We start from the raw sequence: 22427 nt of genomic DNA on the forward strand, positions 1-22427 counted from the left end.
CAAGCTAAGTGAACAAGATGCAAACCCCAGAGACATTTACATGAACAGGGGATTGCTGTTGTTCAATTTACAGGGGAGTTTACTGAGGGGCCAATGATTAGCTGGATATTTATTAAAAAGAGCAACATTTTACGAATAAAAATGTATTTTATCCCTAAAACAAGGGATCAGTTTTCTAGCTGCCAAACATTCTGTTTTGAACACAGCTGCTCAACATGTCAAACTGAGAAAGGATTATCCTAGGTGTTTTCAAATACTGTAATCACCCAGACACGGATTATTTGCCAATAGCCAATGGCTATTTGTTGAACAGGCACTGGTGAGATGATTCCCTAATCCCTGTCCCTACTGAAAGAAAATGGCTTTATATGAAGGAAACCGCAGCTGCGCATGTCCGATTTTCACGTGTAGTTCATGCTGAAACCATTCAATATTTACTCCACCAGATGGCATCTCGAACCACTTCCTTTCACTGTCAGACGTGAAATGAGTTGGCAGCCTCATGTTCAGCCTCGTGATAATGGCACAGAAGTCAATATGATAAAATGCTGTTGATTGATTGTTGTCTTCAGTTTTTTAAAGAAACATCCATTACAGTAATTTCTACACCTGCATTGCTTGCTGTTTGGTTGTTTTAGGCTGGGTTTCTGTACAGCACTTTGAGATATCAGCTGATGTACGAAGGGCTATATAAATACATTTGATTTGATTTGATTTAATTTAATTTCCAAAATACAGGTTACATGTTTCAATTTCTAAGACAAAATCCTACTAATAAGAGAATAAATGAATACATATTTATTTAATCTTGGTATATTGAATATCATGTTGATAGAGCATAAGTGTAATGTGCTTTGATAGAGTTATGTGTTTCTCTGATAATACAATTTAAAAAATATATTTTTTAAAATTAAAGAGTGGTTCAAAACCTCCACGCCTAAAACAAAATCCCCTCATTCAACAGCAGTTGAATCAATGCAGTCACGTGACTGGGTGCATTGTTCATTCGTTCATTCAGTATTTCACGCACATATGAAAAGCACATTTAAGCACACGAATCATTTAAATCATCTTTGATTGAGAAGTATTTCGAGCAAATAGGATTGGTTCATTTCAGTAATGCACCACCTATTCACCCGCCCTCCATGACGTCAGGCATAGTTTATATAGTTGAGGAATTTTCTGCGCGGTCACGTCAGATGGATACGAATTGGGTTTGAGGACACGACTCCGCTGAAAGGATCAATCGTTGAATCAGAGGATTGTTGGAAAATATTTATTTTGAATGAATGGATACCCCATGTTTCGCCACCTCTCAGGGTAGTTCATGTCTCACGATGAATCCGAATCTATTCAAACCTTGTCCACAACGTGAAGTTATTCCTCCTACTAAACCGAACAGGACTAAATCAGAACAAATCAAACCAGAACTCGCCCAGGTGGTGACAGATTCCAAGACAGGGAAGTCTTACAGCAAAGGAAAGCTTCTGGGAAAGGTATATCAATTTGCTCTATGGATTATGTATCTCACCGAATTCAATTGTTTGTACACAATTTTGGTGACGATGTGGTCGGATGGTAGTAGTCTAAAGAAATTGGAGAATGCGGCGTCAGTGTTACGTTGTCAGTTTTCATTCATTGACATGATTTGTTCACGGTTAGGTCGCATGTTCTACAAAGTTACACGTTAGTCACATGTGAATGTTGCGGGATAATTACCTCGTGCGGTGTTGGATATGACTAACTTTATCCTAGTCTTTCTCTCTCACGACGAGTCTAGGGAGATGTGCCCCTCATGTGCATTAATCTAGTCTACTAGCCCAAATATCGATGTTAATGTATTATCTCTTGTGACTGAGGTGGTGGAAATTGGCACATTGGCTAATCTTAAAACCAGCCACTGTTCAAATACCACCCGTCATGAGTCTAGACTACATTATTTTGCCAGTGCAATGTTTTCTAACGCCCTACTTGTCACTGGTCAGTCATTTGTTGATAGAATGTATATATTATAAATGTATTAACACAAGCGCGGTGTCACTGTCTAAACATCGTTGCCTCAGTCTTTGCTGCTGCATGTGAGAAACAAATCATTGTTAATGTTTGTGGCGTTACCCTAAATATAATAATTTAATTTAATTCTAAATGAAATGTGTTTAACACAGGTACTAATAAATATCGAATGTATTTGATGAAAGGAAAGCGTCACAATTCTGTACGAGGTATATGGTTGGAACATACGTCATTGGATATACAATACAAACAAGCAGCCTAGTGTTGAATTGCAGCCAAACCAACACTGAGAAACCCCATTAATTTTATTTTATGGCTAGAAAATAGTCTGATGCTGATTTGTCCTGTTTCTTCTAAGGGTGGCTTTGCACGATGCTATGAAATGACAGACCTTTCTAACAAGAAAATGTATGCTGTAAAGGTGATACCACAGAGCAGGGTGTCAAAACCTCATCAGAGAGATAAGGTAAGGAAACATGTGAATGTAGATCTAGAGATGAACTGTTTTCCAAAATAGTCTCTATTCCTATTTCTATTCTGGTTAACGGTTTCATAATTTTTTTGTCAGATAACAAATGAAATTGAGCTTCACAAAACCCTTCATCACAAGCATGTGGTCAAGTTCTCCCATCATTTTGAAGACCAAGACAACATCTATATTTTCCTTGAACTCTGCAGTAGAAAGGTGAGCTGTGCTGCTGCTTTCTGTTATGGTACAGCGTGTGCAGGCATTCTGAAGGGTGCTTGCTGGGTACTGACAGAATTCTCACCTTGTCTTCGCAGTCCCTAGCACACATTTGGAAAGCAAGACACACACTGACAGACCCAGAAGTGCGGTACTACCTCCGGCAGATCATTTCTGGGCTGAAGTACCTTCACAATAGGGGCATCCTTCACAGGGATCTCAAATTAGGTATGTAGAGTCATTTGTCAAATATCATATTTATTATTTTACCACCATGTATCTCATTCAGTTCAGCCATTTAGAAAATGTCAATGGTATATTTAGATTTTCCTATTTGGTTGGTTCATGTCAAGCCATTTCAGGTGTGTGCCTATTCCTCTTGGGAGGCCTAGGGGGGAAAGGAATTTGACAAATGTTGCTCTTGCAGGGAATTTCTTTGTGAATGAGAACATGGAGTTGCGGTTAGGGGACTTCGGCCTGGCAGCAAAGTTGGAACCAGTTGAGCAGAGGAAGAAGTAAGTCAACTGATGGAGTATCTCCTTTGGCTGGGAAGGAAAAAATAATATTCCGGCAATCTGAGGTGAACACCTCTAACGCAAACCTGTTTCTCCTCAGAACTATATGTGGAACACCTAACTACCTTGCACCTGAGGTGTTGAACAGGCAGGGCCATGGAACAGAGTCTGACATCTGGTCACTAGGTTGTGTAATGTAAGTATACTTCAAATGGTGGTTTTGTGGTGTCTGAGCTACGTTGTATTTGACTTGGCGCATACTTGCTGTTGACTTTGATCTACAGCTCATACTTGGCTCTTGAACGTTTAAAGCATGTACAGAATTTCACATATGTAAAAAGTTGTTTTATAGTTATGAGGTAGGCCATTGCTAAGCTAGTTTATGCTTGTATAACCTTACTCAAATTAAGCATATGTCAACAGTTGAACTCAATTGGTATTTGGGAGACTTACGGATTAATCTTGTCTTTAACCAGGTACACGCTGATGTGCGGGAACCCTCCCTTTGAAACCCTTGATCTGAAAGAGACGTACAAGTGTATAAAGGAAGTGAAATACAACCTGCCTTCAACCCTGTCTCCTGCTGCTCAGAAACTCATCTCTGGCATTCTGCAGAAGAACCCCAGCGACCGCCTCACACTGGACCAAATCCTCAACCACCAATTCTTCACAAAAGTATGTCACCTATTCCCTGGAATTAGGCTAGAACTTATAGCACCAATTCCTATAGCTTTTTTACTTATTGGATTACATTTTTAGTCTAATCAGCCTTGATTTGTGTTTTGAGTGACTTTCTAATCGGTTTATGTTTCTTGATCTTGGGATGACATTTGGGTACAATTAGAGGCCTCAGCCTTGGCTATAAAGTGTACTTTCTAAAGACCAACACTGAATAATAGCACATGGCCACTGACTGAAGAGATCTAGACAGGATGTCAGTATTCATTGTGCTAAGTGTTTGATTTTTGAAGTGCTGACCTTGTCTTTTCCCTGTCCTAAACCTCTTCTCTCCCTCTTATAGGCTTTCACCCCAGACAAGCTGCCTCCCAGCAGCTGTGTGACAGTGCCAGAGCTCAACCTGCCCAGCCCTGCCAAGAAGTTTTTCACCAAGATGGCCAAGAGTCTTTTTGGAAAGAGAAAATCCAAAGGTAAGCATTGTGGCAAGTCATGACTGACCTTCAAAAGGCTGCAGCCTAACCCCAGGATTAACCTTAGAGTCAGAGTTTAATTGAACATGTTTGTTTTATAGTGGATAACAGCCATTGTGAAGAGCGGGAGAGCATCTCCAAGCTTGTGTCTGGCATCGTCAAATGCTCCATTAGTCGCCAGATAAGCTATAAAACAGTTGGAGCCAATGAGGTATGTACTTCGCACATGACAACACATGGTACCGCAAATGTTTTTCTGTAGTATAGGCTAGATAGTTTATAGCATAGGCTAGACATGTTTAATTACTTTAAGTATGCAGCCATTTTGCACTTCCTCTTGTTAGCTGAGATGCATTAGCTGAGGACCGAGCTCAGCAAGGGACTGTTATGGGGTTGCTATAGTAGTAAATCTCAGAATAGTTTTCTACTGTACTTAGCAGAATCCCATTTTAGCCAGAAGACATATGGCGAGACTGGGTGATGGCTTGATTGACCACATTTAAAATAAAGTAAAATAAAATAAACAGGCCTGTGGAATAGAATGAATGTGCAGCAGTATATTCACACTGCTAATCCTTTTTCTCACAGCCCCCTGACATCTGTTTCCCTAGCGGTGCTCTGATTCAGTACAACTGCATTTGATTCATGTGCCTTTGCTTTTTGGGTCAGATTTAAAACTCTTGTAAGGAAGGAAAACAGGTCTTTGTTTGTTTCCTGATGCTCATGAAAGAAGTTTCCTGTTTCAGCCTCCCACTCCCACAGTAGGCCAGCAAGTCAGCTCTGGTCCGCTGGATACTCCAGCTGAGGAAGAGTCCAGGAAGTCTGCAGCATCAGGCTCCTTTAAAGGCACGGTGGCCAGCAGCACAGAACGTAAGTTGCTACTCTGGCTGTTTGATTTAACACCTATCAGCAGTTTTACTGAACATGATCAATGCTTTAAATATAGATTATTGTGAGGTCAAGGTTTTTCCCATACCTATACTGTTCAATAACTGTGAAACAGCCTTTCACTTGTCATTTTTGGTGTATCCAAATTGATCGCTTTTGAAGTGGCTTGAATGCACTGATCGTTTCATATCTGAGCTCATGGACCTGATAAGTGGTTGAGTCAGACTGTTGGTGGTGGTAAATTAAACCTCACCCTCATTTCTCTCCAGCGTGTGAAGATGGCGTTACCCCTGCTGCTATAGCGGAGTCAGCCATGAAGGTCCTCAACAGCTGTCTGTCTGCCATGCCTGCAGGTGAGCTTTCAGCCCCTCTGCAAGCTAGTATTCAGTGTTTAAATGGAATTTAAATGGTTATACTGAAATTCTCTTAACTAGCCTCTTCTTAACAAGTCTTTTCCTCTCCAGCTACAAGAAATCCACCTTGTCTCTCCAGACCCAAATCATTTATCTGGGTCACAAAATGGGTTGATTATTCCAATAAATATGGCTTTGGCTACCAGCTCTCAAATCAAGACATTGGTGTGCTCTTCAACGAGGGGACACACTTGAGTCTGTGTGATCAGCGCAAGTAAGAGCCCTTCAACTAATTGAGTAATATTCAAGCAGTTATTATCCTTATTTTAATGCTTTGAACAAACCCTACTTGTGCTCATTTTGTAGCCTTTTGATTGTTTCAAACCCTTGTCTAATGTATCTCCATTGTCTTCTCCATAGGACTGTGCACTACTGCATGACCAACAACAAACACTTCACCTTCCAGGCCAGTGCTTTACCAGAGCAGCTCTGCAGCCAGAAGCAGATTGTGGAGCTGATGGCCAACTACATGGAACAGAACCTCATGGAGGTAAGGCATTGGAGAAGGAAGTTATAGGTTGCCTCCCAAATGGTACCCTGTTTCATTAGTACTCTACTTTTGACCAAAGACCTATGAGCCCTGGTTAAGAGTAGTGCATTGCATGGTGAGTTGGTTGCCATTAGAAACTCGGACAGTCATTTTATCTCATCAGAGTATCAGTAATCAGCTTGCAGTTTGCTGATCTAAGTGGGATTTTAATGTAATTTCTCTTTTCCAGGGTGGAGACCTCCACTGTGAAGAACAGCCTCCCTCCCAGCCACCGCTCCTTCTACAGTGGGCGAAGACCGACCATGCTCTGGTGATGCTCTTCAACAACGGTACTCTGCAGGTAAGACTGACTGCAACACTTCTGTGCTTTGCATAGCACAATTTAACTGCAGCACTCTGTTATACACCACTCACTAATTATATTGTACAAAATTCCCTTTGTCTTATTGTGCGTTTACCATCCTTTTCTCACAGGTGAATTTCTACACTGACCACACCAAGATCATCCTGTGCAAGTCTTCTGGCTCCTACCTACTGACCTACATCAGCCGAGAGCGTGTGTCCTACACCTACCTCCTGAGCATGCTGTCAGAGATGGGCTGTTCTGCCGAGCTGCGGCACCGCATGCGTTACGTGGTCCAGCTACTCGAACACCACGCGGATTCATAATGGACTCCTGCCTCACAGCTCCAGAGTACGGTGAAGTTTCCCGTAAATGCTGATCTGGGGTCAGTTTTGAATTCCCCGATGGTGAAGGTTAGAATTGGGGAGGGGAAGCTGATCCTGGATCTGTACCTAGGGACAACTTCACCCCAGTGCCATAACGCCTGGCTCTATCCACAAGCCTCAGCCAATCAACCCGCTGCTTTCTGCTTCCACTGGGAGCAAATAACCAGGAGGCTGTTAATTCAGGGAGTCTCCTATCTTTGGCTAGTGTCTGGCCTTTTTGGACTATGGTGCACATCTATATTTTTCAGTTATTCTTTTTGGATGAAGCCTGACGACAGTAACACACTACTGGCTTGACTCACTTCATGCGCACAAACAACCTGACCCTGTTCTGAGTAGATGCTCAGACCTGATTCTGAAAATGGCAGCCTGGGATCACAAGCTGCCTAGTGACCAGCCCCATTGTGGTTGTAAAGCTGTGTGAAAAGGGGCTCTTCTGCTTTTCATGCTTTGACTTCACTTGCCTTTTATGATTGAACTTCACTAATTGGTACACAATGGCATAAGGAGGGCAGTGAGTGACACTATTTGCACAATCTCTTATTATATTTCTTTGGATTGGCAGTCATTTTACCACAAGTTGCTGACTTTATGTTCAGTTTTTAGCTATAGATACCAAAAGGTCATTCATTTTAACCTTAACTGGTTAATGTGCAACTCATGCCAGCATTGCCCAAAAATATTTTTGCCATGTTCTGGTAATTCTCACATCAACGTTATTGGGCAGAAGTAAATTTGACCATGTTTTTACGTTTGTATGAAAAGTTTCACAAATGAGTTGCTTTTTTTAGACCTATACTTGCCTCTTGTAAGACCCTATGATCTGTGAACTGTACATGATATAGACAATGTCTTTGTTTCATTCTCCTTAGTTTGCTCTAAAATATGGAATATCTCGATTCTGGAAAAAAAATATCACTTCATGTTTGAGACATTTAGCATTATCTCAAAGTACCTGTTTTGATTTAGCTTATTTTTAGACATTGTTTGGAACCAAATACTCTTCAAACAAATCACACTTCCAGTGGGCTCTTGTACTTTTAAGGAAATTACATAGGTCATTATACCAACCACAGCACTCCTTTTTAGGATTGCACATTCAACAAATCACCATTCACTGTTTTGGTGGTGCTCATAAAATTGATATCTTCAGAATTACTAGACCACACTGAAATTTTGATAGACTTGTATGTGGTGTGTTTTGTTCCAAATGTGGTATTAAAATTAACAAAATCAAAAACAGTGCTTTGAGAGATTCATACTAATATTTTTAATGTGGAAGTGTTTCAAAATCTTGACATGTTAGCGCACAATAAGGAGTGTAACGACACCAAGATGTCTATCATGTCCGGATCATAAGGTCTTGCAGGAGGCATGTGTATAGGTCTACAAATGGCCACTTTCATCAGGATTTTCTGAAGTTACAAATGTGAAACATCCTTTTGCCCAATGAGGTCTCTGAGAAGTGCCAGAACAATATGAGATCAAAAATATGTTTTGTCTTATGTTGCCGTGGAATTGCCCTAATATAGTTTGTTTTTCTGTGTTCAGGAGTGAAGCACTCCAGTTGAAATTAGCTTCGCTAAATTGCATTGCTGTTTGGCAAAAGGGATAAAGTGCCTTTTTGAGAATTCTGTATTGTGCAATAACAGCCCCTTTGAATGTCAGGTTGTGGTGTCATGGGAAATGGGCTATGGAGGCAAATACTTTTTTACATGGAATTGGTTAAATTAAAATGAAGCACTAGTCTCACTACCTGGTATAAGCGTTTGGTAAAATGGTATGATAAACCTGTATCAATATGTAAAATTGCGTTTCGTCATACTGTACTCATCCCTCCTTGGTTTACCTTGCTGGCCGTGTCTGCCAAGAGTTGTATCCTTAAACTGTGACCCCTGAGTGCAAGTATTATTCAACTTCCGGGTATCGTCTTTTCAAAAATACAACATTGTGAAAGCATCTGCTTTTTCAGAACCTTTATTTTTTTGACAAATGTTGTCTATTTATTTTATTTATTAATGTGTAATTCTATGGTCTTGACATGTGATATGATCATTATGTACTGTATTTGGGCGAATGGAGGAAAATAAAGTTTATGGTAATCACATTGATCATTTTGAATTCTTTGACAATTGCCCGATCCATCAAAATACAACAGTTTAAGATTTGTCCCATTAGCTTAACATTTGTACAATAAGCACATTTGGCAATGGTGTTGGTGAAATACAAGATTAATTCTCAAACTAGTCTTTGCCATACACCAGAGTTGACATATTCTGGCCCTAGGAACTAGGACTTTATCGGTGTTCATCCAGGTGGACTTCCTACTTATAAGCAGCAATTTGGATCTACGCTGAACAAAAATATAACTAACAATTTCAAAGATTTTACTGAGTTATGAGAATCTGTCTTGTGAATTTTGTTAGGCCCTAATCTACAGCTTCCACAAGACTGGAAATACAGATGGGTATCTGGTCACAGTTGAAGTCGGCAGTTTGCATACACCTAGGTCGGAGTCATTAACTGGTTTTTCAACCCCTCCACAATTTTCTTGAACTGTAGTTTTGGCAAGTCGGTTAGGACATTTACTTTGCATGACGCAAGGAATTTTTCAAAATTGTTTAGACAGATTAGACATTATTTCACAATCACAATTCCAGTGGGTCATACATTTTCATACACTAAATTGACTGCCTTTAAAAAGGCTTGGAAAATTCCAGAAAATTGTCGTGGCTTAAGCTTCTGAAAGGCTAATTCATATTCGAGTCAATTGGAGGTGTACCTGGGGGGGGGGGGGGGGGGAATGAAAAATGTTGACCTCCAAGTCTAATTCATCCTTGGGAGAAAATTCCAAATGCCCGACGGTACCACGTTCATCTGTACAAACAATAGTACGCAAGTATAAACACCATGGGAACACGCAGCCATCATACCACTCAGGAAGGAGATCATTTCTGTCTCCTAGAGAATGTATTTTGATGTGAAGAAAAGTGCAAATAAATTCCAGAACAGCAGCAAATGACCTTGTGAAGATGCTGGTGGAAACGGGTACAAAGTATATATCCACAGTAAAAACAAGTCCAATATCGACATTACCTGAAAGGCTGCTCAGCAAGGAAAACTGACATAAAAAAGCCAGACTATGGTTTGCAATTGCACATCGGGACAAAGATCGTACCCTTTGAAGAAATGTCCTCTGATCTGATGAAACAAAAATAGAACTGTTCGGCCATATTGACCATCGTTATGTTTGAAGGAAAAATGAGGCTTGCAAGCCGGAGAACACCATCCCAACCCTGAAGCACGGGGGTGGCAGCAACATGTTGTGGGGGTGCTTTGCTGCAGGAGGGACTGGTGCACTTCACAAAATAGTAGGCATCATGAGGGGAAATTATGTGAATATATTGAAGCAACATCTCAAGACATCAGTCAGGAAGTTAAGGCTTGGTCGCAAATGGCAAAATGGCTTAAGGACAACAAAGTCAAGGTATTAGAGTGGCCATCACAAAGCCCTGACCTCAATCTTATTGAAATTTTGTGGGCATAACTGAAAAAGCATGTGCGAGCAAGGAGGCCTCCAAACCTGACTCAGTTGCACCAACTCTGTCAGGAGGAATGGGCCAAAATTCACCCAACTTATTGTGTAAAACTTGTGGAAGGCTACCCGAAACGTTTGACCCCAAGTTAAACAATCTAAAGGCAATGCTACCAAATACTAATTGAGTGTATGTAAACTTCTGACCCACTAGGAATGTGATGAAAGAAATAAAAGCTGAAATTAATCATTCTCTTTATTATTATTCTGACATTTTCACATTCTTAAAATAAAGTAGTGATCCTAACTGATCTAAGACAGGGAATTCTTACTTGGATTAAATGTCAGGAATTGTGAAAAACTGAGTTCAAATGTATTTGGCTAAGGTGTATGTAAACTTCTGACTTCAATTGTACCTTTAAAATAAAAAAAAACATAAAAGTAGGGGTGCAAATCAGAGAACCAGTCAGTTTCTGGTGTGACCATTTGCCTCATGCAGCGTGACACGTCTACTTTGCATAGAGTGGATCAGGAAGTTTGTGGCCTGTGGAATGGTGTCCTGTTCCTTTTCAATGGCTGTGCAAAGTTGCTGGATATTGGCGGGACCTGGAACACCAGAGTATCCCAAACATGCTCAATTGTTGACATGTTTGGTGATTATGGAGGCTGTGGAAGAATAGACATTTTCAGCTTCCAGGAATTGTGAATATATCCTTGCGACATGGAACAGTGCATTATCATGCTGAATCATGAAGTGATGGCAGATGAATGGCACGACAATGGGCCTCGATCTTGTCATGGTATCTCTGTGCATTCAAATTGCCATTGATAAAATGGCCTGCCCATAACATAACCCCACCGCCACCATGGTACACTCTGTAAACAATGTTGACATCTGCAAACTGCTCGCTCACACGAAGCCATACACACTGCCATTTGCCCGGTACAGTTGAAACCAGGATTCATCGGTGAAGAGCACTCTTTTCCAGCGTGCTAGTGGCCATCGAAGGTCAGCATTTGCCCACTGTAGTCGGTTACTACGCCGAACACGTAGATGAAAGAAAACTTTTAGAGGCCTTTTTTTGTCCCCAGGACAAGGTTCACCTGAGTAACAATCATGCTTTTTAATCTGCTTCTTGATATGCCACACCTATCAGGTGGATGGATTAACTTGGCAAATGCTCACAATGATGTCAACAAATTTGTGCACAAAATTTGAGAGAAATAAACTTTTTGTGCCTATGGACCATTTCTGGGAGCTTTTGTTTCAGCTCATGAATCATGGGACCATCACTTTACATGTTGCATTTATATTTTTGTTCAGTATAGTTGTTGCCAGTGCGTATGACTCACTCACAATAAACTCCATGGACTATGACCAACGTGAAAAGAGAATGGTTTTGGAACATGGCAACTGCAAAGTCATCATGTTGCGAGTCCCAAAGACAGCGACTGGCCACTCGTAGATCCTGGTTCCTGTTCTGCCCCACCACCACCTGACACACCAGCTTGTACCGCGGAGGACTCATCTCTTTCACTTTGCTCTTCACCATGTCTGACAGAATCTGGCTAAGATGGCTGCCTGAGGTTGCGTTATAGCTGGCCCCATCCAGATAACTATCCAGCATGGCTTGCACAAGCTTCTGGACCTTACTGGCTTTAAAAAGACATCCTTTCTCTGGTTCAGTCTTATAGGTGTTCTCTAGCTGGACAGGCTGATGGAGGGGCAACCCAGAGAAACTGGCCCGACTGCCCTGAAGCCAACCGCCAAAAGAAAAACGCTTGGTCAGGGCGACCAAGTCCCGGCGTATGAAAGGGGAGTTTGGGTTGCTGATATTGGGCCTCCTGGATGAGGACTCGATAGGGAGGAAGCCCCTTGGGAGTAGAAGAGGGTACCGGGGATGCTGCTGCTGCTGCTGCTGCTGCTGCTGCTGTGTTGGTCCCTAGACAGGGAGCTACGGAGGGTGGAGATGGAGCCTTGCCGGCTCTGGCGAAGCTTCCGGGAGCCCCATGGTTCCATGGCCTGCTGGTTACACTGAGCCAGAATCTCCTGGGAGAGAGGGGGCTGCTGGGTCGTCATTTCGAGCCAAACCTGAAAGTCGAGGGCACTGTACTGTTCAAGGATGCAGTTGCTTGCCGGTGCATTCATTTAATCACGTTAATTTGCATCACTGTTATTTGCCAGAGGAATCAATCTGTCCTGAACTATGGATTTTCAGAGTGCTGCCCTAAGTCTTGTCTATCATATTAGTAAACATCTCCCTTTCTGCATGTGGAGAATAAAAATCGCCTTTACATTAAATGTAAATAAGACACAAAGAACACCATTTCACCAGTTCTTTCTGAATGAACATAATCCACAGCATTTTGGTTCACATCACTGTATGTCCTAAATTTAACCACTTTAACCACTAATTCCATCCACCCCTAATACCCCCATGAGAGTTCCTATCAGCATGATGGCTAAAATACCTTAATTTACAATTTCCACTTGTGCTTATCAGTAGCTTTAAATAACATCTTTAAAACTGTGTATGTGAGATTAAGGTTAACTATTCAAAGGACAAGCGCTGAAGCATACAATAGTAGGTTAGAAAAGGTGCTCTTTAAACAAACCAAAGGGAAATCATTTTGACATATACTATGATGTCATGGGGAAGTTATGTTTCCTTAAAAAACGAGTTATGTTGCATGTGTCACACTATATACAATCCAATTATGTTGCTTACAACCTTCCCCTTTTTCAAATGGGTCAATCATGCTGCCAGTTGCAAACATTAGCTTTACCACACCCCGAAAAATAACAAAATACCGTGACCACAACCAATAACAACAGTAAAATATAAGTATAACCTTACCTTTTAAAATCACCGGAGAGACTACTGTATGATGATCAACTCTCCCGCAAAAGCTTTGTGACTCAGACACTGCTTTGTGACTCCTCTGCATGCTAAGGAAAGTTATCAGGCACTGGCCAACCCACCAACAGGAGTTTTACTAGTTTGGGTTCTCAGCAAGCCACTGTGGTGGGTAAATTATTGGCTAGAAGGCCAGTGCAGGTCAGCAACTACAACAGGCTGAGAGCTAAGCAATCATTCCCTGGGAGAGATGTGCAGTCTCTGGCTTACTGCCACGTCCTCTGCTGTTGTCATGGCAAATTGTTTTCTTCAACCTGAACAGTGACCTTCTGAATCAATGGGCTTGTCTGTGTTTGCTGTCTTTGGAATCATTCGATTAAGCAATCGAAATACGAATGGATGAATATGACAGTGTCAACAAATTCAATAGTGAAAAGGATCAGTCATTTCATGTGGGTATTTCATTGCTATATTACCAATGGCATTGGTGTTGGAGACACCATTAGCATTGGACAATTTGATTCTGAGTTCCATGCATGATTGACAGGTGTCCTTCCCTATAATACCATGGCTTTGGACTCATAAAACACAACACAAAATGTGCATGTAAGAATGTAGATGTAAGCATGTATGCATATAAGATCATTTGGGTTGGCCACAAGGGCGATGCAGTACACACAGGTTAACAGAGACAAATGGAAGATAGTTTGTATGATGTGGACTGGGAATCCAGCTAAATCTGGAGTATCTCTCTCTTGATTGCAAGTCCTAAAAGACGTCCAAGCATCTGAACTGGGGCACTAGCAGGTGGTCATCAAAAGGCATCTGGCACCCATGAAGAGAGTGACAGCTAAATGTGCCATTCCAAATGCTTAATTGCAACGTGGCTTTAGCTTTTCATTTCAGGGCATTCAGAATTATGCGACAGTGCAAATGAGAAAATGTTTTCCTCTAACCAAAAATATCCCCAAAGCATGAGAGTAATTGTGCCATCCATCTGTTTGTGCCTAGGGTGTTTAACATTCTGACGTCAGAGGAAGAGTAGAAGGGCAGAGGCACTAATGAGCAGAGCACCGTCTACTTCATTTTCCTAATTAACAATGCTATCTTCTCACAGTCGCAGGTACTATACTGTGCTGTACCACTTCCTTCCTATTTTCATGACTACAGAATAGTTCTGAGGACCCCTGAAGGTATGAAGGGAATGATTCAGGGATATGCTATGTCTTACAGTATCATCTTCAGATGGAAATTGAGGGTCTTCTCTCTCTCTCTCTCTCTCTCTCTCTCTCTCTCTCTCTCTCTCTCTCTCTCTCTCTCTCTCTTTCTCTCATTTAAAAATATCAGGTTATCATCCTAACAGTGAGGTGGTTATGGAGCTCTACCTGTAACATTGGCATGCCTGGGCATGTCTGTCGGTGGAAGCTAATAGAGATCAATAACTCTGGAGTTGAACAAACAGATGGGAGATGTTGATGACTTCTCCTTTAGAGGGAAAATATGTTTATAGTTACGGGAACTTTTCTGTTAGACGTTGAAGACTTTCTAAGGTGTGGTTTTGTTTGCTTTTGCCTTGATTGAAAAGAGGGACATTTAAAAAAAAAGTTTGTTACAGTTTAAGAGCAATCTATTTGATGGAGTGGGATGTAAGTAGCCTGTAATCCAAACTGATATGTGTAGTACTAGTCTGGTTTAACCAGGCTAGAAGAAAAGAGGTATTGGCTCCGACCACTTCAGTCATATTGTTATGTTTCAATGCCCATTTGACAAAGGACCGTAAACAAGCAGCCTGTAATGACATAGAATCACCTGCCAGCCCTGTGTCACTAACAATAGACCCTTAGATTGTTCAGAAATGAGGTGGAACCTTCATCTAATCCTGATGGATCAGTATATTAGTGTTCTTTCCACCTTTTCATTCATACATTGGTCATTTGGGAATCCAAATCAATAACTTTTGTCTATTACTCAACATAGCTGCACATTGCTGTTACCCGAGACTTAGATAACTTGAATTGGTATGAATTCTGCATTTTAATAACAAGGTCCTTTTCACAGAATTGTACATTTAAATACTGTGGAAAATGAACATGAGGTTTCTATACACTGACATACCTTGTTGCATCTTGACAAAAATAAACGTATCTCCATGTTGCACAATTGACCTTTTTGATATCAAGGAAATGTGAAGTAAATCACTAACTGGCTATGAAGCACAACTGTAATAGCAGCCAAACCTACTAACAGTTTTTTATCCATTATGAAACTGAAGAATTATGTTGCCTTGAATTGCTCATCTTGAGTTAAGATGATGCATATTTCATCTCGTTTAATTATGGCTTCTACATGAGCTCTGAAGTATACAATAGGCATTAAAGTGTGTTGACAACCCACAGTGATTGGATGTTTGCATCCTGTATTTTTGACCTTCTGCAGTAAAGCTGAAGGATTTCAGCAGCTATTCATCTGTGCTATTTTTGGCCAGGTTGCCATCCTCTCACATGTGTACACATGGTAGTACCCTATCATTACAATCTGCTTGGTGAGGTACCTGGGAGCCCATTTGGAGAGCCTCTATTGGAGAGATTCTATTTCTGGTAAGTATTTGCTGAGTCCCCTAAGGAGAACAAAGCATCTGTTTCAAAGCTCTTTTAAAGCTTGATGTTGTGTATTTCTTTCATTCCATTACAGAAGTTCATGTATGTGCTTTTGTATAATCATGGCATGCTCTGCTGTACATTCAGGGAGGATCATTTGAATGTCAAATGCAATATTGCAGAAGTAAGTTCAATGGATTGTATTTGCATATGACCCTGTATTTATAACTTTGCAGAAGAGATGTAATCAACTGACAACTAGTTCAGAACTGACCGACCTGGTCAGATAAAGGTTAAAAAGGGAATAAAATATAGACTGTAAATGCTTATTAGAGACAGGAAGAATCAACTAAATAACCTCATAGCTGTTTGTGGGACATGTTTGTAACCCACATGGTTTCATGGTTTCTTGATATGTGGTGATTTTGTTTAGAATTTTGGTCTATATGCCAACTGATTTATTTGTGAATATGCATTGTTCTTTACATTACATTTGTGCCCTCCCTTGTATTTCTATATGTTGCGTTGGGTTGAGTGCTAACTGAACGTTGTTTTTATTAAATGCTCTTGAGCAGGGATTCAATTGTGTTTTTTGCTGGTGGTGGAACTTTATTCACTCTTCCACATCCTAGTTACTCCCATATTACCCCTTATGTGATCCCTGCTTAGCTAAAGTGAATGCAATCAATTTATTCTCAGTCGGCCTGGGATTCACTGGCTGATGTCATAGATGTGCTATTAACAACTCCAGCGGCCCACGAGGACTGAATCACACAGGGAGAGTAACGTCACTCTGGAAGACCACAGCAGGATGTGCTCTGCCTTTTCTTTCTCAGATCCTTCCCTCTGTTACTCATCAGAACAACAGAGGAAAACCTAGCTCCCTTTCCCCCTCCTTATTAAAATGTTTCTACTTTTTATTCATTTAGCAGACGCCTTATTCCCGAGCGACCTACAAGAAGTGGCATGAGTGGAGTGAGTTACCAATAACTTCACTTCTCTCTGATTATAGTTTTTCCCCGAATTGATCCTGGACCTGTTCTAGAATATTCTATCAGTCCTCTGTTTTGACTATTCTACTTCCGGCCCTGTCCTCATTTATCCCTGTCTATTGATTAGCATGGCTTCCTAGTATGACAGCATCCACAGAAGGCTATGAAAACTACCCCACCAGGAAGTAAAACATTTGGAAAAAGGCATTCAGACATTTGGTTCTGGAGAATGTTCCTAATTATTAACTTGTGTTTTCCCAGCCACATGGCAGCTCTGGGAAAGGCAGCCAGATCATTTCCTTCTATTATGGTGTTCGGTGCTTTCCTTACAACAACAAAAAAGCAGGGTCTATGTGGGTGGCTGGGAATTGGTCTGGACTGGGTGGGTGGATGATGGAGGACTGACTGACACTAGCTTCCTCTGAACAGAGGTGCTGCTGCTGGGCAGGGAGAGGCCAGTCAGATAAGCAGCCATTGTGAGGAGAGGAGGGTCAGAGTGGGAGATATGGAATGCTTTTTTTTCCCCTCGTAGAAGACTAATGGAGGCCATGTTTGTTTTAGACATGGTGGATTTCTTCTGGAGGCATGGAGCTCATCATGTGAGGGAGGGAAATGGGAATGAATGACTTCATTTGTCATAGAAGAGTCAGCAGAGAAGTAGAGCAGCTCTAGTAGGTGTGCGTCCCAAATGTAGTTCACTATGTAGGGAATAGGGTGCCAATTGGGATACAGACTCTGTCTAGTGAGCTGTCCACTCCAAAATAACTCATTTAAGATGGTTGGAGTGAAATTGACCACCTTCACGCTATTGTTACATATGGGAAATTCCACAGTAACGGAATTGCCCTGAGACTTTTTACTTATAATGTATGCCAAACAAAAAACATTGATTTCAAAGTTTAACAAACCTTGATATGATACCTTGACTTTGAAAAAATCTCTTTTGGTTATTGAACTACTACTTTCAATCAAGGCCAGAGCGAACTGACCAAATTTCAACTACTTCATGGATATCTGGTGTCGACCGGTGCTCAGTGGGTGAGGATGCTCCCGAGTGGCGCAAGATCAAAGGCACTGCATCTCAGTGCTAGAGGTGTCACTACAGACATAACTAATTGATATATCTACAATTTATGTTACCCCTGCTCCCGCTCCCCCTGTCTGGTGCTCGAGGGCGCATTAGCGCCTCATGGGACTCACCTGGACACGATTACTTTATTGATTACCTCTGCTAAATCTATTACTTCCTCAGTTTCTTCCCCGTGTCTGCAGTAATGTTGTTAGGTTTCCCCTGTCCATGCGCTGTCCTTGTTTTGTTTCATGTCGGTTATTTAGTAAATATTCATTCTATAGACTTGCTTCTCGTCTCCCAGCATCTGTCCTCACAATCTATCTCTACTTGTTACTTCTGTGATCATCCAGTATGGTAACGGAATTTCATGGCACAAGGCAATGTTTCAAAAAGTTACAGAAGGCGTTACCTCAGCGTTATTGTGTTTTGATGTACAGAATTTTTCTGTTAGACGCTTTCCATATGTTTGACAAGAAATCAAAGCCTTTTCTTATTCCTAATTTCTAGGATTGAAAATGGTTGAAAAATGTATTTAAAAAAATAAAATATATTTTTTTAATTATTATTTTTAAATAGAGACTTAGCTTTCATTTGACACCCAATTTGACATGTTCCTATGAACTTCACATGTTGGTGCTCGTGGCTCCTTTTACATGGAAATGAACATGTGTTGCAATCCCTTCATTGACTGACTATCTGCACTGCTTCATAGTGTGTAGAGCATTCAAGGCACGGTTTAAACTCTACCCCTCCATTCTTTAGTCTGTGCATTTTGATGTGTCAGCAACAGCAACTATTTGCCAAAGACATTAGGGGATTAGATTAGCATTTCACACTCGGTGTCTCAGAAAGTGTTCCAGAAAGTCTTATCGTCTATGTCATCCGAGAGAAAAGTATTCAAAGTAGTGCTTTTCCTGATAAACAAATGTTGGTCTAGACTGTCAGATACACTGTATGGTGTTGTACATATGCTGATAAAAGGTATATAATGTAGTACTGTACATACTGTATTGGAGGATGACTTAGCCTTATGATATTTGTCGTCTGTCTGTCCGACCCTTGATCATTTCAAAACTACAGTAAAACAATGCATCAGGTTGACTTGTTAAGTCTAAAATGGCTTTTGTTCGTCTATGCGTTTATGAATGTATATTACGTCCACCAGCATCTGCCAGTGAAAATGAGACGTTGCAGAGCTGATGGAAAGTATTGCAACATGCGATAGAAAGGACAGCACTAAATGCATCCCTCAGACTGTTGCTTTGTTTTCCATGGGTGCAGGTCATAAGCCTTCTCTCAGCACATGACTTCCTCTGTACCTGGTAAACAGGATGTAACCTGATGATCTCCAAGCAACTGCACACCCACGATAGTCTGATGACTTAATCAGCACTATAAATAGGTATTCTGGGACACTAGGTGGGTTTGTCTCTTTCAGAAAGCCTGCATTATTAATGGGAATCTTTACTTATCTCTGGCAGCTACAGTCTTATGGCATCTGGATAGTAAGTGTATTTCGCTGTGATACGTGTAAAAATGTGAACAGCATTCACAATCAGATATTATGTCTCCAGAGGCCTAGTTTGTGTATTAAATGGCACCCTTTCCCCTATACATTGCACTACTTTTGACCAGGGCCCATAGGATGCAAAGGGTGCCATTTGGGATGCACACCAGCACTATTTCAGGTGAAGCACTTAGACTGACTGTTACTGACTATGAGAAAGGCTGTTGAGTAGAGGGTCTCTCGTCTGAAAGCCACCCTTTGTTTTTGGTTTGGCTTGTTGCATTTATTGGAAATCCCCAAGAGGCTGTAACGTTTACTAGACTCTAATTCAAAGTCATGTCTGTCTAAGAACCTAATAGCTGAAAAAGACGTCTCAACTCGAACAATTGCAGGTTCTACTTCAAAATGGGCTAATGTGGTATAATTCAGAATAATACCATGCTGCTAAATGTGAAAGTAGGCTGTTTTCTTTCTTCTTATTTCTCTGTCTTTCTTCCTCTAAAACCCAAACAGCCATGTGATGCGTGCCAGAGAGAGATTCCAGAAGGCTAGATAAGGGGGAATTCCCACACTCACTGCACTGTTGATCATTCCAACAGACTCCCTCCCTCCCTCTTTCCCAGCTGAACAAAGTTCAGCTCAGATCAGAACAGTTCACGTTACAACTATGTGTCTGACTGTAATTCGTGCTCGGGAGAAACAGGCAGATTTATTTGTCTCTAACTTTTATATTTTGGGAAGCGATAAAGGGAATGTCATTTTATTTAAAGTACAGCCGGGAGGTTCCCCCTTAACCTTACATCAGGGTTTATGTGAGTCTCTTGTGAGTCTTGGGGTTTTTGCCTTTTTGATCTAGAAGAAGTTTCCAAAAATCATCCAGATCAACGACTGATGTCTGATGGGATAGACTAAACACAAATAAAACTTGAGTGACAGTGTGTTACTGCGTGGCATTCCAGTAAGACTAGAGGTCCAGACGAAGAAGAAGGAGTCCAAGGACACCATTTTGATGGATGGTGTTATAATGCAGAGACGTGGGAGAGCTCACCACTTTAATGGATACAAATAAATCACTTATACTACGCCTATTCATCGAAGACACTGTTAGATAAGGTGCGCCGATCTCATCACGGAGACTATTGATCCGACACTGTATGTAGGGCAGGTTTATATTTATTGTGCCATATAAGCTGTGTGCATATGCCAACAGTACTATTTGGACTTGTTATTTCAAGCCTGTGTGCCAACTAATCTCGCAATATATGCCATCCGTATCGCATTGATCTACTTGATGACCCACAGGCACTGAGCAGGATATAACAACACATTTTAAAACACATGGTTGATAACAAAGGTACATTTCGACAGGGTAGTTAGGTAAGAAAACATGACATTCCCCACAGGGGCGAGTTTCGGTGTAGTGACGGGCATTTTCTTAGTCACTTAATGAACTGGGGAAATTTGAGAAGGAACTTGACGAATAACCCAGACATAACAAGTGCAGCAGACACATCAGAGATAAGGTGAATTTGTGGGAGGGGACAACAAGGTATAATTGACGCAGCAGAAAACCCATACAGTTTCTCATCCTGTAAATCTCCCCACGATGTCCGCCTCCTCATGTACAAACTGGGCCTCTGTAGTCTCTCTAGTGATGAGATGGTCAGGGGTGTCAGGGGTGTTTCAATCCACCTAACTGGGGCTGTCCCAGGTCTACCTCCCCTCCCCTAGCCAGAACTCCCCAGCATCTTTTCTTGGCAGTTCAGACATAATGTACCTGTGGGTTTATGCACTGTAATTTGTTATGGGTAAAATGATTATGTCTTCCCAGAAAACACAAGACAATGGGCAATTAGGGAGACCTTATCGTCAAACCAGGATATAGAGAGAGCACTTTCGAAGGGCAATAGAAACTCTAGTCATTACGTTGCCCATGGAGATCAGCCTGCATAATCTTGTCGGTTGTTTCAACTACTATGGTAAGATAAAACGCAGATACCTGCTGTTTACAATGTTTAATGGCAGTGGAGATAAGTTTGGTATTCACTGTCTCATTGTCTGGTAATTTTGCACCGTGGGTTTTATTGCACCTCTGACATGTCTACTGTACCAATCTAGTGTGTCTCGATTTTGATATACAGTATACAGTGCATTCGGAAAGTATTCAGACCCCTTGACATTTTCCACATTTTGTTATGTTACAGCCTTATTCTAAAATGGATGACATTTTTCCAAAATCCTCAGCAATCTACACACAATACCGCATAATAACAAAGTGAAAACAGGTTTTTGAATGTTTTTGAAAATGTAAAAAACAGAAATACCGGGACTCCCGGGTGGCACAGTGGTCTAGGGCACTGCATTGCAGCACTAGCTGTGCCACCAGAGACTCTGGGTTCGCGCCCAGGATCTGTCGCAGCCGGCCGTGACCGGGAGGTCCGTGGGGCGACACACAATTGGCCTAGCATCTTTAGGGAGGGTTTGGCCGGTAGGGATATCCCTGTCTCATCGTGCACCAGCGAACCCTGTGGCGGGCTGGGTGCAGTGCGCGCTAACCAAGGTAGCCAGGTGCATGGTCTTTCCTCTGACACATTGGTGCGGCTGGCTTCCGGGTTGGATGCGCGCTGTGTTAAGAAGCTTGGTTGGGTTGTGTTTCAGAGGATGCATGGCTTTTGACCTTCGTCTCTCCTGAGCCCGTACGGGAGTTGTAGCGATGAGACAAGATAGTAGCTACTAACAATTGGGGAGAAATTGGGGAGAAAAGGGGTAAAAAAGGTCAAAAGTAAAAAATAAAACAGAAATACTTTATTTACATAAGTATTCACACCCTTTGCTATGAGACACAAAGAATTTAGGTCAGGTGCATCCTGTTTCCATTGATCATACTTGAGATGTTTCTACAACTTGATTGGAGTCCACCTGTGGTAACTTCAATTGATTGGACATACCTGCAAATGCACATTGCACACACCTGTCTATATAAGG

At 41.4% G+C, this 22427-nt stretch overlaps 2 protein-coding genes across 2 annotated transcripts; one reads left to right on the plus strand and one right to left on the minus strand.

Annotated features, from left to right (window-relative positions):
• Window positions 1-1181: 1181 nt before the first annotated feature.
• LOC115114415 (serine/threonine-protein kinase PLK3-like) lies at window positions 1182-8992 on the plus strand. The gene is made up of 15 exons (XM_029642626.2): window positions 1182-1496; window positions 2372-2479; window positions 2582-2698; window positions 2797-2926; window positions 3126-3213; window positions 3314-3409; window positions 3690-3888; window positions 4235-4361; window positions 4463-4572; window positions 5108-5231; window positions 5519-5602; window positions 5714-5876; window positions 6023-6152; window positions 6382-6492; window positions 6627-8992. The coding sequence occupies exons 1-15, from the start codon at window positions 1290-1292 to the stop codon at window positions 6819-6821; spliced, it is 1989 nt and encodes a 662-aa protein (XP_029498486.1). The 5' UTR covers window positions 1182-1289; the 3' UTR covers window positions 6822-8992.
• Window positions 8337-13379, minus strand: LOC115113936 (dynein light chain Tctex-type 4). The gene is given in 3 exon segments (XM_029641871.2): window positions 8337-12340; window positions 12343-12508; window positions 13275-13379. Coding segments are annotated over 2 exon segments (729 nt in total). The 5' UTR covers window positions 12497-12508; window positions 13275-13379; the 3' UTR covers window positions 8337-11765.
• Between the last annotated feature and the right edge of the window lie 9048 nt (window positions 13380-22427).

Source organism: Oncorhynchus nerka, linkage group LG9b, assembly GCF_034236695.1.
Source record: "Oncorhynchus nerka isolate Pitt River linkage group LG9b, Oner_Uvic_2.0, whole genome shotgun sequence".
Lineage (NCBI taxonomy): Eukaryota > Metazoa > Chordata > Actinopteri > Salmoniformes > Salmonidae > Oncorhynchus > Oncorhynchus nerka.

What these genes read in the sequence shown, in the direction of transcription:
- LOC115114415 (XM_029642626.2), top strand. Translation starts at nt 1,290, where the DNA reads ATGGATACCCCATGTTTCGCCACCTCTCAGGGTAGTTCATGTCTCACG. An exon ending in TTGAACTCTGCAGTAGAAAG is followed by an intron (nt 2,699 to 2,796) that starts GTGAGCTGTGCT and finishes TTGTCTTCGCAG; the next exon opens with TCCCTAGCACACATTTGGAA. An exon ending in CCAGTTGAGCAGAGGAAGAA is followed by an intron (nt 3,214 to 3,313) that starts GTAAGTCAACTG and finishes GTTTCTCCTCAG; the next exon opens with AACTATATGTGGAACACCTA.